This window comes from Geospiza fortis, unplaced genomic scaffold, assembly GCF_000277835.1.
Source record: "Geospiza fortis unplaced genomic scaffold, GeoFor_1.0 scaffold344, whole genome shotgun sequence".
Lineage (NCBI taxonomy): Eukaryota > Metazoa > Chordata > Aves > Passeriformes > Thraupidae > Geospiza > Geospiza fortis.
In genome coordinates this window covers 513,313-530,353 of record NW_005054584.1, presented here as the reverse complement: position 1 = coordinate 530,353, position 17,041 = coordinate 513,313, and the positions used below count along the sequence as shown (strand labels likewise).

Sequence of the window (17,041 nt, the reverse complement as noted above, 5' to 3'; positions counted from 1 at the left end):
ATGTCCTTTCCAGAATGTCTGAGGAAACATTAAGGATTTGTATATCTGTAATAGTTTAAAAATCCAGTCAAATCTTTTAAGAAAATAATGTGTATTTCAGCGAATTCAACATTTTCTTCTGGAAAATCAGTAAGAAATCACTGAGATATCATAACTTGGGGGTTTCCTGCTGGAAAAGGCCTGGCCCTAGGAAGAAACTTGGATTCCTTCCCTTAAAGCAGGATAAAAAAAATATCTGTAATCTGATCTATTAAAATGGGTTTTTGGATTTTATACAAGCAACCTAAAAGTAATGTTTCTCACAATTCTAGAAACTTAGTAAGTATTGAATGATTCTAAATAAATAAATTGTTTTAGAAGTATTCAACACCTGCATGTTGATTTTGCCATTTTACCTGTGTGTTGAACATATAAAATGTTTTCTTGTCCAAGATGTGAGAGTTTTCCATATCACTTTTTCCCCCAGTTCCTAAAGATAAATATTATTTATATTCAGTGTTGCTTGTCCCTGGGAAGTGTTAGTGCAGATTCTTGCAGCTTTTTATTATATTAACAGATGTTGAATCCTTAATGCTGCGTTTTAGATTATATTCCAGGTATGACTAATGTTTTTATTTTTGAGGGATTTTTGTGATCAGCACTGTATATGTGAAGCTTTTCCAAGATGCACGTTCCACTTGGATCACATAAAGCATTTCTTGGCTGCAGGAAGTACCTGTGCCAGGTGTGAGGAATGACTCTGCAATTCCATCATTAAATTCTCTTTTTGGAATTGCAGTTGCCCTTTTTCCTTTTTTTTCCTTAAGGAAGAGTAAATGTCTACAACTTACTGATACTTTTAATGGAAAAATCATCTTTTCTTTGGGAGGGGATTGACTTTTTAAGCTGCACCTTTTCAGGAGTTTCTTCTACTGCTTGCACAAACTTCTCCTCTCAGCATGTCTGTGAGGACTATTTTTTTTTAGTATCAGATATATTTTTAGATAACTCATGGATAATTTTTGCTAGAGCTTCCATCTATAACTGACCTATTTGAAGGAATTGTGGAAATTTTTGCTGCAAGATCTTTCTGAAGTGGGAGGATTTATGTTTCCTTTTATATAATTTTCTTTTTGAGGATAAGATCAGTATAGAAGCCGACCCATATTCTCTTAGTGGACAAAAACCCCTCAAAATCGAAGCAAGCTATGGACATTTTATTAGGAGCTTTGATAAGGTGTAGAGATTTCGGCTGAACATACTTTTTGTCATCTAAATAGGTCTGAAAATCTTCTTTAGGTGAGTTCAGCATGATTATCAGCCGTCACTTCTCCTCTGAGACTCTGTTACTGATTTGCTGGTAGACAAAACTAATCTGTTGAACTGAACCTTTGGACCATTCTTAAAGTAACAAATAAAGATGATGGATTATCTCATGATTCCAACATACAGATTTAAAAAGAGGCTTTTAATTTATATTTGGGGGTGTTTTTTGGTTATCATTTCAAGCGACACAATTTAATTATACACTAAATATAGTCTGCTTTTGACTTACACATCGTTACGGTGGTTTTAAAATTAATGAATGAAAAACACTGTATAATTTCCAAATATTATTAGCAACACAGTTTTTGACTCCATATATTTTTGTCATGAAGTCATCTTCCCACATCAAAAAAAAAAGAAAAAAAAGGAGGGGTTGTTGGGTTTGATTTACATACTCAGTATAGGTGTCTCTGGATAAAAGAGTTACTTGATCTTAATAGAAAGAAGGATGCTACTTGTTCTGTATGAAATAGGTGAGATGAATTGTGCCCCAGATTAGAAGTACCTGCTTTTTTCCAATGACAAATAACAGCTTCTGAGATGATGAAGGTGCAGATCTGTGTCACTGATATCTGAATTTACTTAGGATTCATTCTGCTCCAGAATAACTCAGATGTTGGCATATATGATTTCTGATTTCCTGCATGTGCTGGAGAAAAAACTCATTTGTACTTGTGTCTGAAATTCCTGGGCAGGAATCCCTTGTAGGAATAGGACTTAAGTTAATAAATTTAATATCACAAGGGTGTTTTCTTGCTGTGTTTTTTGTACAAGCTGCCAACACAGTAGGACCTTAATTTCAGTTCAGGTTTCCAAGTACTGCAGCAATAAAAATAAACACAAATGTACTTGCAGAGGCAAAGAATTTTTTTTGATTAATCTGTGGCTCATCTGAGAAGTCTTTTGGCCTCTGACCATTGAGTTGGTTTTATTGTTGGTTGGTTTTTTTTTTCCCCCCTGTGGATTTTCATGACTAATAAGCAACATGGGGAGTCATGCAAGTCCCAGCAAGTGTCCATGCTCCGCTCCTAAAAAGAGGAAGTTTCTGCCATAAAAATGTAGCAGGAGCATACACCAGCAGGAGCAGGTGGAGAAAAAAAGTGCCAACTTTTGGAAGGTGCTGAGGCATTTTAGCATCACATTCTCTGGGTGATGCTTCCCTGGATCCGTGTTAGAGCTCCCTCAAAAAACCAAACAAATCCGTAATTCCTGCTCTGCCCAAATGACTTGCCTCAAAGACAGAGGAACTTGGATGATAAATGGATGGACTTCAGTATGTTTATGAATTGGCAAAGCCTCTTAAGCCACGTTGCTATTTTATAGCAACAACAATAATCATAATAGAATTAATAGAATATTTAATAGAATTAATAGAATATTTAATAGAATTTATAATAGAATTAATCATACCATAATAAGAATTTGTAATGGGGATGCATATTGTTTTCTGAGGCTGAAAAATACTCACAAACTAAATGATCAGGAAGGACTTTTGATTAAAATAATTGTTTCCAGTACCAGACTGGGCTCCCTCTTCCCTCCTGCTCCGTCTGGGAAACACTTTGCCCCTTTCCAAGCACATCTCACCCTGGGAGAGCAGCAGGCAGATCATGTGGCACGTGTCACTTCTTAGCAGGCAGGAATCCATCGGGAATGCTGAGAACAAGATTTGCAGCTCCCTCTCCTACGCCGGCATCGCTGCGGCGGGTTCCAGGGTCAGACTCAGCGCTGGCTCCTGCAGCAGCAGTGCCGGCAGCTCCAGGATCCTCCCGGTGGGCTCTAGCCCCTGGAGCTGTCGGATTTATTGATTTCAAGGATTTTTCCCCTGTGTCTTTGTTTTGGGAGCACAATGGCAGCTGGGAGCCACATCTCCAGACGCTGTGCCATGCGTAGGGGGATGCTTCTGCAGGGATGCTGGGCTGGGCTGGAATCGGATCCGTCCCTGACAGCTTGACTGGCTTTGTGTGAGTGTTCCACCTTTTCCAGATACAATTTCGATATGATATGGATTTAAACTATTGATTTATCAGCTCTTAACAGTGGAGTGTGCTCTGCTGGTTGCTGTGAGAGCAGCAGCACATCCAATGCAGTCGGTTCCTGCCGCAGATTCCCCAGCATGCATGCAGCAGCCTCACCCACCCTTAGATTCTTCTGCCTTAAAAATTGCTTTGTCAGATCTTGAGAGACATTTAGTCACGCTGTGGGTTTTAAAGGCCTTTTAATTAAATAGGAAACCAGAAATATTGGGCTGCTAGCACTTGATTTTGTATGAAACTTGTTTACGTTTGCCTTTAACGAGAATGCCTGGCAGGAGGTGCTGACAGAGCTGATGCCAGAGGTGCTGTGGGATTTACTGACATCAGATGTGCTGGTGCAGATGCTGGTGCAGATCTGGCTCCTGTTTGCAACCCCCTTATACTAATTTGTGCAGGGGATTTGTTTAGGAATGCAACCTTGAGGTTTTCTTTCCCTGTCAAAGCAGTCAGTTCAAAGAATCCAGTTGTGTGTATTGGGGAGGATTTGTTGTGTCATTGGTTTTAACAGAGAACTGATGGAATGGGGATGGGGGAGAAGAGGAAGCAGGAGTGTTTCTCATACCTGGCTATAGCAGGAGAGGCTACTCTGCTGATCCTGTGATTAATCATGATCTTTGAGATCCCTTCATCTCCTTGTAACTGAGAGAAAGAGTTAATAGCCATGGCTGTTTACTCTGTTCTTGTCTCAGAAGCCTTGTCGGGTTTCTGACCTGTGTCCAGCATCCCAGGTGGACAGATGCTGGACACTGAGGAGACGGCAGCTTTCAAAAACTAAAATACTGTGTAAGAGTTAATGGATTTTCTTAACACTGAGATTTTTTAAAGATCACAAAAGTTTTTCTGTCCTTCATAGTGAGATACAAGAGAATATGAATTACTGAGTCAATATTTACAATATTATTCACTTTCCCTCATGGCATTTGATTGTTTTCTCTTTTGCTTAACAACTTCTGTAAAGCTCCTTAAACAGGTTCATCTCAGTCTGTGCTGGTCTTTATTTTAAATTAACATGGATAGCTGTGTTCTCTAGCAATGATTTCACAACTGATTTACTTCTGGTGGCCTATTTTAGCTGTTGCATTGAGGGATTTGTCAATAACTTTGGTGTTAAACCACCCTGGCAATCATTACAGCAACTGAGTCAATCGAACTTCAGGAGTGATACTGTCCATAAGTGTTGTCTGTATAGTAGGTCATGTCTAGTAACAATAGCTATTGCTGAAGCAAATAGTAACAACTACCTAAAATCGTGCATAAATAAAATATCTAGGAGTGTTGCTGCGATGACAGAGTCCCGATGCCCACACAGAGGTGGATGTAAATACAAGCACTTGGAAGTTCAAAAAATGTGAGAATTAATATTCCATTAGAAACAGTAATATCCCCTTTTCTGCATGTACAGTGAGATAACTTCATAATTAAGTGTGGTATTGTTCCCTGCTAACCTTGCTCCTCCACTGCCGGGAGCAGATTATGCTCAACATTTTTATTTGCAGTGAAGAGAAAAAGAATTAAATAGTTCAGTTATTCAGCTCTTAACTCTGGCTGTTCCTTCCCATCCTTGGTTTCCACCAAGCTCCACCTTTGCTGCATCCAGATCAAATGCAGCAGCTGTTGTATGCTGACTGAAGATTTCATATTTGCTGAGTCATCTGATTTATTTTTTCCTTTCCCACTCGCTAAATGCATTTTGGAGATTAGTTTACTGTGGGCTTTCTTTCCCCCTTAATATGTTGTGTAACTTGCAGGGAGATCCATCCCAGACTCTTGATTCCTGTTCCTCTTCTCCAACCCAATGGCTTTGGCAGCCTGTTGTCACCACTTTGTGTCCCACCATTGTGTGTTGGAGCATTTTGGGGAGCAGATCTGCTGCCCCCAGCCCCTCCCTTGGCCATGGCTTGTTCTCCAGGCAGGGTTTGATCCACCTAGGTAACTGTACAGCAGAGGAGTTGTCTTTCCATGTGATCAAGGAGATTGATTCATAGAATCATCAGAGTTCTCAGGGTTGGGTTGGAAGGGACCTTAAAGCTCATCCAGTTCCACCCACCATGCCCCATGTAGCTTGGTGTCAAACACTGGCAAGGATGATGAAACTTCCAGGGAGGGAGTTTGTCTTTTGCTGATGATTGTGTGTCTTTGGATAAATACAGAGGTTTACTCCTGATTATAATGCTGGGACTTTCTTGTCTTTTGAAGTGTTTAGTCCTTACAATTATTTTACATTTGGATTTATGTTCACAGCTCAAAAGGGGTTTTATTTTCTAGATGACTTAGAGAGGTTTTCTGTGGGGGCTTATAGCCAGGGGCCATGATTAGGGATGATGATGATAATAATGACATTGCAGTTGCAGTTGTATTTGCAGTGTGACATCCTTCTGGCAACCAGAGTGCAGAAGGGAACTGGGCAAGTGTCACGGTCTGTGGTCTCCCTGGCAATTGTTGGCTTGTTGGGTGGGTACAGCTCATTTAAAATCAGGATTCTGGGCTGCTGTACCCAGACGACCTTCACATGCAGCTGCTGTGTCAGCAGGGAAAGATGCAAAGGTGACAGAAATGGCCTGCCTGGCATCTGTTCAAGGTGCCTGAGCATTGCTTCAGGAAAACTGAGGGCTGGGAGCATTTCACCAAGGGAAGAGGGAACAGAAAACCTCTCCTGGCCTGGCGTGTGGTTCCTCTCTTTTTGGAGGTGGGGGTAGATTAGGATTTTTAGTCCTCATTTTAGTTCTGCTCTTGTGCTGCAATTCACAACTTCCCATCAAGCCAGATACAGCTCAGATGCAGCAGGAGTTGATAAAGTTAAATTATGGCACAACAGGCCTCTCCACCAAATAACTTCTATAGAGCTGTCCAGAGATACAAATGTATCAAAATGCAATTGCTCTTAGTGTCATCAAAATACATCAATGCTAAACTGGCTATTGAGTTTTTAAACAGCTATTTAAGAATTCAGTTATTTCAAAACTGTTTTAAAGATTTTAAAAGCTTCCCCTTCTTCTACCATAAGGAAAGAGCTGCTGAAATACAGCCTGAATTTGAAATCCCTGGGTTTGCTTTTTCCCAGTCTGTGGAGTTGGGCTTCTTTTTGCTCTCAGCTGCCAGAGACTCCATGTACTCAAGCATCTGTATTGATGGGTGTATCTATTGTTTCTAATCTGGTCAGTTGATCAATGAAGAGCAGCCTGTAATTAATTGTATAATATTGTACACAATGTCCCACTCTGCATTTACACAGATGGATTTGGGATTTGTTAACTGTAGCTGCTTTCCTAAACAGTTTCAAGAGGATGTAATAAGAGGTTTTATTCTTCCCAGCCTTCCTGGGTTTTAGCGGACAAATAATTTTAAAGGGACACCGTTTCAAATTTCATATTTCAGATATTTTAAAAATTTTTTTTGATCTCTTAATTCCAGTGCTTAATATTTTTATATTTTGATACAACAGTCCAAAGTGAAGGAGCTCTTTGAAGATGCACAATTTGGTTTTTATCTCATTCAGATGTCTGTGGCATCAATAGGAGCAAGTAAAACCTTCCTTCTGTCCCCGAGGACCTCATGGATTTCATTGCAGTGAGCTGGGGCAAAGGTGCAAGGAGCAGCAGAGTCAAGCAGCAGTTTCCCCAATTTCAGTCTGCCAGAGGGACCTTTTGTCCTGCTGTTCCTCTGAGATAGGTGATGGGACTCAAGGAAACGTTGCATCTGCCTGACCTGTCCACTATGATGTTCTACTTGTGCTGTTTTGGTTCTCGTGCAGATGGAGGGAACGAGGAGCCACCAGACCGAAGACAGGCAAGTGTAGACTCCCGTCAGAGCCGAGCTGGGCAAGGTAAAACCTGAGTGTTGTTCTGCCTCGGGGACTCGTCTCATTTGTTCACCTTTGATATTTCCCACGTGTTGTGTTTTCTCGTCAGACTGTGTGACCTGGCAGACTTTGCTCCCATGGTTATTATTGTCCACACAGCTCCCAGCGTACTGAGATTGACAAACCAGACAATCTTTGAGTGGCTGAAGGGGTTTAACCTAACTCCTGGTGCAGCACAGGTGGACCTGCAGAGCACGATATCTCCATACTGCAGCCACAGGGGCAGAGTGTTGTGCTGTTGGAGCTGGAATTCTTCAGCACATACCAGCCTAAACCAGCATTAAGTTTCCAAGTTTCTACTTTTCTTCCCCCTGATATCAGAGAGCTTCAGGCAGGCTCACCATAAACAGGTTATCCTTCCTCAAGCCCTGGGATGCGATGGAGAAGGACCTGTATGTACCTGTCAGCCCTACATTACATCTTTTGCTTTGATTTGTTTCATCCCACAGGAAGAGGACAAAAGGTCCAAGGAAGGAGGTACTAAACCCAGGGTTTATTATATTCTTTAGAAAACAATCCAACGGGCTCTTTTGTTGAGTGTCCGTCACTCAGAGTAGGTTTGGTGGTTGGTTAACACCACACAGAGTCCTGTAATGGGGGTTTCTGCCCCTGACAGCAGCTGGTCTTAGATCTGTGCTGGGTTATGTGTCCTTTGAGGCAGCTTTACTAAGTTTTAAGCATTTCCTCTTTTGTGAGGGTTGTGAAAATGTATTCTCACACAGCTTTGAGACTGAGCAGCATTTTTTGTGAGTAAGGGCTCTGGTTCTATGCTCATTGACTTAGTCTGTCTTTGGGATTGCAGCAATAATTTTCCTTTCATTTAGGCTCAAGCCTGTTGTTGTCATGGTGTCCTAATGACTTATTATGGGGACATTTTCTCCAGAGAATTGCCCTTTTTTGGCAGTATTCCAGTGTTGCCTGGGTGAGATGATTTTTTGAGTCATTGAAGCTGTGATCAGAATTAGGGGGATCGGAATTGGTAGTTAAAGCCCTGAAGCTCAGAAGTGTCAATTGCTCTTTTCACATACGATCTTTCAGTTACTGTATTTAAATTTATTATTTTTAATTTTATTGTTTTTAAGTAGAGTTAAAGTGAAATTAGGAAGGAACCAGGTAAATTGTATAGCATACGTACATATTCCATGGTAGCTTGGATAGAAGGAGTTGCTTTGGTGTTCAGAGAGAGAGTGGCTGTTCTTTCCAGCTCTGAGCTCAGATGAAGTTGTTGCTGTGTAATTGTGTGCTAGAGGCTCTGCTGTGGATGCCTGGCATGTCCCTCTTCGTGCTTGGCTTGTGCCCAATGGTTCCTTGTTATGGGGCAGAGCAGCTCAGATGCAGCTGCTGCTGGGAGCTATCTGAACACATTCTGTTCTCTCAAGTTCCCTTTCAACCCATCTATTCTGGATTTGTGCTGCTGTGGGAAAGGCATGGGTTTTGGCAGAGTAAGAGGGGATCATTTTTGCAAATCCTTTCTCAAGAACCACTGATCTGTACCTCTTTGGTGACTGACTGAAGGAACTGCAGTAACCAGCAAGAAGTTTCAGCGTGAGAGGGAATGGAAGGGGAAAAGGTTAAAAAGCTTCCAAGCTCTTGGAGCAACAGGCTTCTGAGCTAAATATTTCCATTTGGATCAGTGGATGCAATTGTAGAGGCAGGCTTTCTAAAGCATGGGAGGGGAAGTCTCTCTGCTCTGTAGAAACATTATCTCTAACTTTTCCCAGCTCTGTGTCCCTCACTTGAAATCTGTCTGCACGTGCAAATGGGTATTTTTCATGATGATGGGTTGAGGAAGTTTGTTATCCTTGGATAAAGCATCCAGCTGAAATGAAGTCTTCCTGCTGTCTGACCTTTCATTTTACTGTGTGTGATGCCCAGGTGTCTTCAAAGCTTTACTGGCAGGACAAGAGGAAACAGCCTCAAGTTGTGCCAGGGGAGGTTTAGGTCGGAGGTTTTGGTTAGGTTGGTTTAGGAAAATATTTTTCATGGAAAGAATTGTCAAGCCCTGGAACAGACTGGCCAGGGCAGTGGTGGAGTCAGCAGCCCTGGAAGTGTTCCAAAAACGTGTGAATGTGGCACTTAAGGACATGGTTTAGTGGTGAGCACAGTGGTGATGCTGGGTTGATGGTTGGACTTTATGATCTTAAAGGTCTTTTCCAACCTGAATGGTAATCTTGTAAAGCTCCCAGAAATAGTTTATTAGTTCAAATATGGACTTTGAGTAACATTTTATTTAAATATATTATATAAGCGAACTCTTGAAGTTCCAGTTCAGCCATCAATGAGCCCTAATTCCAGGGTTTGATAAGCCCAATATTCTTTCTGATTAAAACAAATTTCATACTGTTTCAGGGGTTTTGCTTGTGTGTTTATTTACACACAAGGAGGAGAGAGAAATTTTGGTATGTATGAAATGAAGATAGTACCTTGTGGATGTTTTGTGAGTTCACTGTTTTGTTGTAAAGCCCTTGAATTTTAAGAGGGAAAACTTTACCCACCTATAATTACTTTTATTTTTATATAACATACTGCTCTTGATTTTATGTAGATTGATCAAAGACACTGGGAACTCACACCATAATAACCAGTGAAATGCATATAGACTTTTAAGTTTTTCCCAGACTTTAAGCTGCAGGTAATGCCTATGGTTTATGGCTCCCTAAAATTTAGCCTGAAGCAATTGAAATTATTCTTAAGAATCAAAATCACTGGTGGCAAATCTGTTTTTTCATGCCTGGTGCCAAATGTGTTTTAAAAACCCATCATGGGTTGGCTTTTTGGGTGCTAGTTTTGGCAGAGATGGTGATTCTTGACACTCCTGGTGAGCCTGGCTGGGCTGGCAGAGCCTGCAGAGTGCTCCTGGTAACTGGTGAGTGATGAGCAAGCAGGGAGTGAGTTGTGTTTTGAACTGTCAAAACCAGTGAAGGTGTGAAGGGTGTTAGTGCTTATTTGGCTTTCATGTAAAGAGCATTACAGAGCTGCTGAGAGACATTCCTTATTGCTGGCACCAGGAATGGATGCATTTCAGCCTCTGGTGCTGCAGCCCTCTAGAACCCTTTGGGAACTGGTCCAAGATTTTTGACAGTTATTTCAACATGGGTTTTTCTGCTGATTGTAAGCAATGTGTTGGGTTGTTCACATTGTACTTTGGATATTGGGAATACAGCTTGTCCATCATCTCCTCTGAAGTACCATGCATTTGAGGCTCTTACCCTTCAGCCTTATTCCCACTCTTGCCCATCTCCCTTTCTGTCCAGCAAACGTTTTCTCTTTTAAAAACACTCTCAACAAGCCACTGAGAACAGCACAGCCATCCAGGGGAAATCCAGTGAGGAATGTCTTTATGGAGGGAAAACATCAGCACGCAGTAAGAGCTAAAATCTGTCTTGTAACAGAGTGACGCAAGTCTGGCCTTCTCACATTATTGAAAAATTAGTGAAATATTAATGATAACAGTTTGGGTTGGTTTTGCATATGAACTATTAGTTGTCTGGGTTAGATTATTCATTTTACTGACAAGAATGGAGATCCAGGTGTCCTCAACCCCAAGGTTTCCATATCTGCTACTAATAGGAGGAACCTTTTGGCTCCTGACTCTTGCTGATCTAAAGCACCTTCCCTTCACTGTTCATTAATATTGTTTATCTTCACTTGTTCTCATGTTATTCCATGTATTCCATTGCGGATGTGTAGTGATGCGACCCCCACAAGGGCTTTGTGTTTCTCTTGGGAGAGTTGGAGCTGGTCGCTGTTTTTAGAGGCGTTTGTTCTTCATTTTATTTGGGGTTTTTGGTTTTTTTTTTTTTAGGCTAAAGGTCTTCCTGTTTAAATTTAATTTAGCTGGGATGTTTTTATTAGAAACCAACAAGGTAAAAACTACGGTCATTATATTGAAAACTGGAGTTTGCTGGATATGAAGACTTGGCTGGGTTCAGAGGGTGATAAATATTCCACGTGGGTGCAATTTTCACTCTGCTGAATAGTCTGGTGATTAAAAGATTCTGAAAGACAAATTAAGAATATTGAAAGAAATTCTTCATGGTTCTGCTGTTCATCATATGGAGAGAGGTACTGAGAGGTACATCAAGGGATGTGTCACAAGTGTGCAAAGGGAACAAGATGTGGGCAATTCAGCTCTGCACAGGGCTCCCTCCAGCCAGCCCTTTTGGAATGATGGAGGCAGGATCCTTTCCCTTGCATTCTAACCCACTGGTGTTTCTTTTCCTCCCCCCATTAGGCACCTCCACAGAGAACGACTGTGCTTTTGAACCTGACTACGCAATTCCGCCACTCCCAGTGACCGAAGGTATGCAGCACATTCGGATAATGGAGGGCATGTCCCGCTCCCTTCCATCCTCCCCCTTACTCACACATCAGTCTATCAGTGTTCGGCTCCAACCTGTGAAGAAGTTAACTGGTAAGGACTTAAATAAAGTTCACTGGGGCTTTTAAGGTCCGTTGGTGCAAAAATCTGTAAGAAAAAAAAAGCTTTGAATGGTTTCTGTATGGAAGTCATGCCCTTGTTTATTACAGCGTCGGCTTCAGTCAAACCTGGGGATGGATTGGATTTTTGTGTTGACAGAGAAATCTTTCTTTGCTGAAAAAGGTCTCTCTGGTTTACAAATGTTCTCTCATTTTTGAGAAATTTCTATCAGAGTGTGTTTCAGTTCCACTTTGTGTTACTGTTATGCACAGTGGAAGCATAACAGTGATTTTAAAGAAGTTGATGCTTAAATTTTGAACGTCGAGAGAACATCAGAGAAATTATGAACTTCTATAGCAAAGTTATACTTTGCTAAAAAAAAAATCTGAATGACAGATTTTTTTTTTTTGGTTCATGCATATTTTTAGATACTGCTTTGTTTATCTAACCTGTCAGGACTGTGGTTTGAATACCTAGAGATGATGCAGTAGTGTGATTTTCAAAAGCACTTGGAGTCCAACATCCATATAAAAGCCTAAAAAGAAGTATTTCTACTGGTAGCAGTTTTTGAAAAACTTGCTTTTTGCCTAAAGTGTGACCCCCTCTGTGCCCAGCTTTATGGTCAACCAGGGTCTTGTGCTTGTGCTGAGGGAAATCTCCAAAAAGAGTTTTTCTGGAATATAATCTGATCTGTGTGTACAAAAGGGAGTTTGATGCACTTGGTGCCTTTTGTTTCCTCTGCCCTCTGGTGAAAGGAGAACTTGGAAAGGATAGGGGAGAGAGATTCTGTTCCTGTCATAATTCCGTGTCTGCAGAGTGGTTGGTGAGAGGATGGGACCCTCACCTGTATGGTACATAAAAACCTTTATCTTTTAAATTTTATTTTTTTAAAAATAAAAATTTATGTCCTAGGTCCATTTACCAGTATCTGAAGGAACCTACAGCCAAAGAGAGACTTTCTGTTGGGAACTGGAATGACAGGACAAGGGGGAATTGGGTTCAGACTGCAAGAGGGGAGATTTAGATTGGATATGTGGAAGAAATTCCTGGCTGTGGGGATGGTGAGGCCCTGGCACAGGTGCCCAGAGCAGCTGTGGCTGCCCCTGGATCCCTGGCAGTGCCCAAGGCCAGGTTGAACAGGGCTTGGAGCAACCAGAGACAGTGGAAGATGTTGGGGTGGGCTTTAATGTCCTTTCCAACCCAAATCATTCCATAATTCTATGATAATATAATCTTTTGAAGTTCGTAATCTGTCTGCTTTTAACCAAGGCAGCTTTTCATCCACAGAAAAGTTAAAATGTCCATTTTTGGTAAAAAAAACCTCAGGAACACATTCCACAGAGTGAAAGTTTTCTACCCAGAGGAACTAAGGTCGCTCACATCTTGGTATCTGGGTTTGCTGGATATGAAGACTTGGCTGGGTTCAGAGGGTGATAAATATTCCACGTGGGTGCAATTTCCACTCTGCTGAATAGTCTGGTGATTAAAAAAACTAAGATCATTGTCATTCTAAGGAGTGAAGTAATAGTCAGCATAAGTAATCAGTTCTCCCCCTCCTGCCACCTCTTGTTTAGCACTGGCTGAAAACATACTTAAATCAGCACATTCAACCTCAGTTTGTGATATTTTTTTTTCCAATAGTGGCTTTATTAACAAAAATCATGTGAAAAATATGTAATAAAGGGAAAGAAAACTCCCCACCCTCCCAGCACAGGTGAAGTAATGGAAGACACCATTTTGGTTTGTGTCTGCAGTAAGATTAGCACTCAAAAGTTACCGTGCTTGCTGCACAAAGAGCAGCTGATGTTGAAACAATGAGCTTAAATATTCTACGATACATCAAGGGTGTGTTATTGCTGACTCAAAGCCATAACTGTGATGAAAATAATGCAGGTGCTCTCTATACCTGCCTTGAGGACAGCAGTGCTTTCCAGGAGGGTGCTTAGGGATGAATGTATGTAAGTGCTTTTGAGAATTGATGCCAAAAATACATGCATTAGGTTAATAAAGGAGATACTGGGCTGAAAGACTCAGCCCATGATGTTTTATTCCACTCCTGTGGAACCCACTATTTGCAGAGGGTTTGCACAAAGCCCTGTGCTGCATCCCACTCCTCCTCCTCCTCCTCCTCCTCCTCCTCAGGAAGGAGTGTTCATTTGCATATTGTACATTTATATGCGCAGGGATAATTTTATTCATCACTGTGCTTGGCTATTGCTATTTTTTCTATTGAATGACAGATTGCAAGCATTGGGATTCTCTTAGAAAGAGCATGTGCGTGAGTGCCTGTGCAGAGAGTGAGGAGGGGAGACTGTTAGCAAGAAATTTAGGAAAGAAATCTTGTTTTTCTAGCAAAAACCTGGCCTGGATGTTTCAGTTTGGATTCTCAGAGGTCTGATCCTGCTGTATCCAGTGGGAATTAGCTGCTTCAGTGTCTTCAAAGAAATGGGCCTGGGGAACTGATTTCATTGCAGATCCTCTCTTTGAGAGCATTCCTCCCTTGTGTTTGGGGAATGTGGGAACTTTCCCTAAGAAAAGAATTCATATAAATCAGTAGGAATATTCCTATAAATCAGTGGGTTCAGGCAGTTGATAGCAGCCTCTTCCCTAAAGAAGATGTATATTTTTTCACTAGATCCTTCAGAGATGGTGAGAGCAGGGCTGAGCAGGATGGAGACCTGCTCTTCCCAGTGATGCCAGTAAGGACTCACCACTGGGATTCTCAACACCCTCCAGGTCCATCTGGGCTGGGGACCTCAACACACAGCATTTTCTGTGCCACCATCACACATGTCATTTGTGGTGCTGGGGTCTTGTCTCCTCTCCATCCCTCATGGGATACCCTTGCATCTCTTGGGAGTAGCCACGAGGAGTGTCACATCTCCCTTCTCTGTATCCTCAGCAAATGGTTCAAATATTCTTTGATGTTAACTGTAATTGTGGGACTAAAAAACTCAGATCTCTCCGCTTGAAAACTTTGTTTCTTGTTTAGTGGTGATAAACCCAGATTAATGATTGCAGCCCCCAGGACCACATGTTTTCTCCAAATGGTTGTACCAGCTCAGCTGGGTGGGAGCGTGAGAGATGATGAGGCACAGCTTCAGGGGTGGGAGTGCTGGGGGGAAGCTGTCAGTGCTGGCACATGTGGGAAGTGGTGAAGTCACTACTCCTGGAAGTGCTCAAAAAACGTGTGGCTCTTGCACTTCATTACACGGTTTAGTGTGGAATGTGATGGTGTTGCAAGGTTGATGGTTGGATTTGATCATCTTCAAGGTCTTTTCCAACCATAGCAATGATTCTGTGATGTGAGCGTGGCAAGGTCCTGGCACAGGGTGCCCAGAGCAGCTGTGGCTGCCCCTGGATCCCTGGAAGTGTCCAAGGCCAGGCTGGACAAGGCTTGGAGCAGCCTGGGACAGTGGAAGGTGTCCCTGCCCATGGGCACGGCAGCGGCGACTGGATGATCTTTAGTGTACCTTCCAGCTCAGGCCATTCTGGGATTTTGTGTTTCAAAATAAAATAAATCATCAATGGGAAGGATTTCTGACAAAGTTTCTGTTGCTGAGCCCAGGCTCCGGCTCTGCATTGTTGTGGTTGTGCTGGGTGGACAGTGGCCATTCTCTCCCTCACTGTGCATTGTTTGTTTGAGCACATTCATTAAGTGAAAAGCAGCTGATGATGGTTCTGGTAAATAATGTGGTTTTCCCCGGTGTTGCTTATGGAATACAAACCTTGGCCTTGCTCACAGCTCGTGGTGGCAGGTGTGTGTGAGCTGGCATTCTCTGCTCTGCCATACCTGAAGATGCTTTGGGGGCTCTGCCAGCCTTCCTTGCCCAGCAGTGCCTGGGTTATGGGTTAATTTGGGAATGTTCTCCTGTCTCTGGGAGGCCTGGCAGGATCTGTGTTGGTGTCAGTGCCACTCAGGCACTCAGCCACCTGATGGTGCTGCAGTTTGGCTCATCTCAGCCTCGCTCTGTAAGGACAGAGCTCCTCACCTGTGTGGGGCTGCGCCTACCTGTGGGTACTCTGTTTTCACAGATATTAGTTTGGGTCCTTATCAGTGTCCAGCCATTTAATAATTTCAATTATTTCAGTTCCAGTTATTTGCACACACTGCAGAATCATGTTGTTTTGGTGCAGCCCTCCCGATGCAAACGTGTCTGGGCTGGATGTGAGTGATCCTGTCAGAAATTTGTGCTGACTGCTTCAATGTGAACAATGAAACCTGTCCCCAACCAAGGGGGTGCTGCAGCTTTAAAGTATCCTATGGCTTAGAGCCTTTTAGTATAAATTGTTCCCAGAATCCATGTCACAACTCCTTATATGGTGCTGCCTTTTTTTTCTTTTCCTCTTAGTTGCCATGACAACAGCAGCACTGCGCCATTCATCAGCTCTGGTCCTGGGCTGCATCACCAGCCCCTCAGCTTACTCCGAAATATTCGGGAGAGCATCCATGAGTCAGTCACTCTGCTCTCCTGATCCATTATTTCCCAGTTCTTTCGGCAGTTTGCTCTAGGAAAAGAGCAAATTAAGCTGCACCACAGAAAGAAACTGTAAAAAAATCCTTCCTTTTCCCCCTGGGGGGGCGTAGAGGCTACATTTGCTGCAGCGTTCTGGTAGGAATTAAAGCAGCTCTGTAAGACTGGGAGACTTGCCGAAGAGGGAAGGCTGTGTGTCCATGAGCTTCTCTGGAATCCTGCTGGAGCTCGTTTCCTGGCACCCAGAGGATGTGCAGGTGATGCTTGTAGGAGCAGCGAGCGCCGCAGGGAGACGGTGCTTGTGATTTTGGGAACAGAGCTTGACATCAGCAGCGGGAGGTGTCACCTGTAACATCACCCTGACGTGGGGAGCAGCAGGATGGAGCCAGCGCTAGGGAGAGGGAGGGATCAGAGGAGGATCTGTGCCAGAGTGCTCTCCAGGCAGCAGTACCCCTGAATTCCCAGCCTGGCTGATGGGGAGAGCAAGCAAAGCCCTGTGAGTATTTGGACGATTTGTCGTGCACGGTTTTTGATTGGGATTGTGTTGGGCATTGCTCAGCTTCCTCTAACTGCAGAAAATCAATGTACAGTAAGGGATTGTGGGGATCCTAGTTGGTAAGGAAGCCATTACTAGGAGGGAGTTAGTGTCAGATGGAGTGATGCTGCTGGTGGTTGTGTTCTAGTTGTTGCAATCGTTTTACATAATCTGAGTTTGTCACCTCCTTGCTCAGATGTGCAGAATTTCTCATACAAAACATAAAATGAATGTGCAATGAAAAAATTTGATTTCCGAAATAGAACTGCTGAGGAATGACTTGAAAATGCTACAGACACCAAGTCGTTCGTTTTCAAAATGTTAGAACAATGGGATTGAGATAATGTTTTCCTTTTGTGTTCTGAAATGACCACAAATTCGATTTGAGTGGATTATAAAACTCCTTTGTAC

General features: G+C 42.6%; 1 protein-coding gene across 1 annotated transcript in view; it reads left to right on the top strand.

Moving 5' to 3' along the window:
* Nucleotides 1–17,041, top strand: part of TANC2 (tetratricopeptide repeat, ankyrin repeat and coiled-coil containing 2) — a 142,836-nt gene that overhangs the window by 31,680 nt on the left and 94,115 nt on the right. The window contains exons 4-5 of the mRNA XM_031064389.1: nucleotides 7,093–7,164; nucleotides 11,435–11,614. Coding sequence (XP_030920249.1) covers nucleotides 7,093–7,164; nucleotides 11,435–11,614 — 252 coding nt within the window. The remainder of the gene's footprint in view (nucleotides 1–7,092; nucleotides 7,165–11,434; nucleotides 11,615–17,041) is intronic.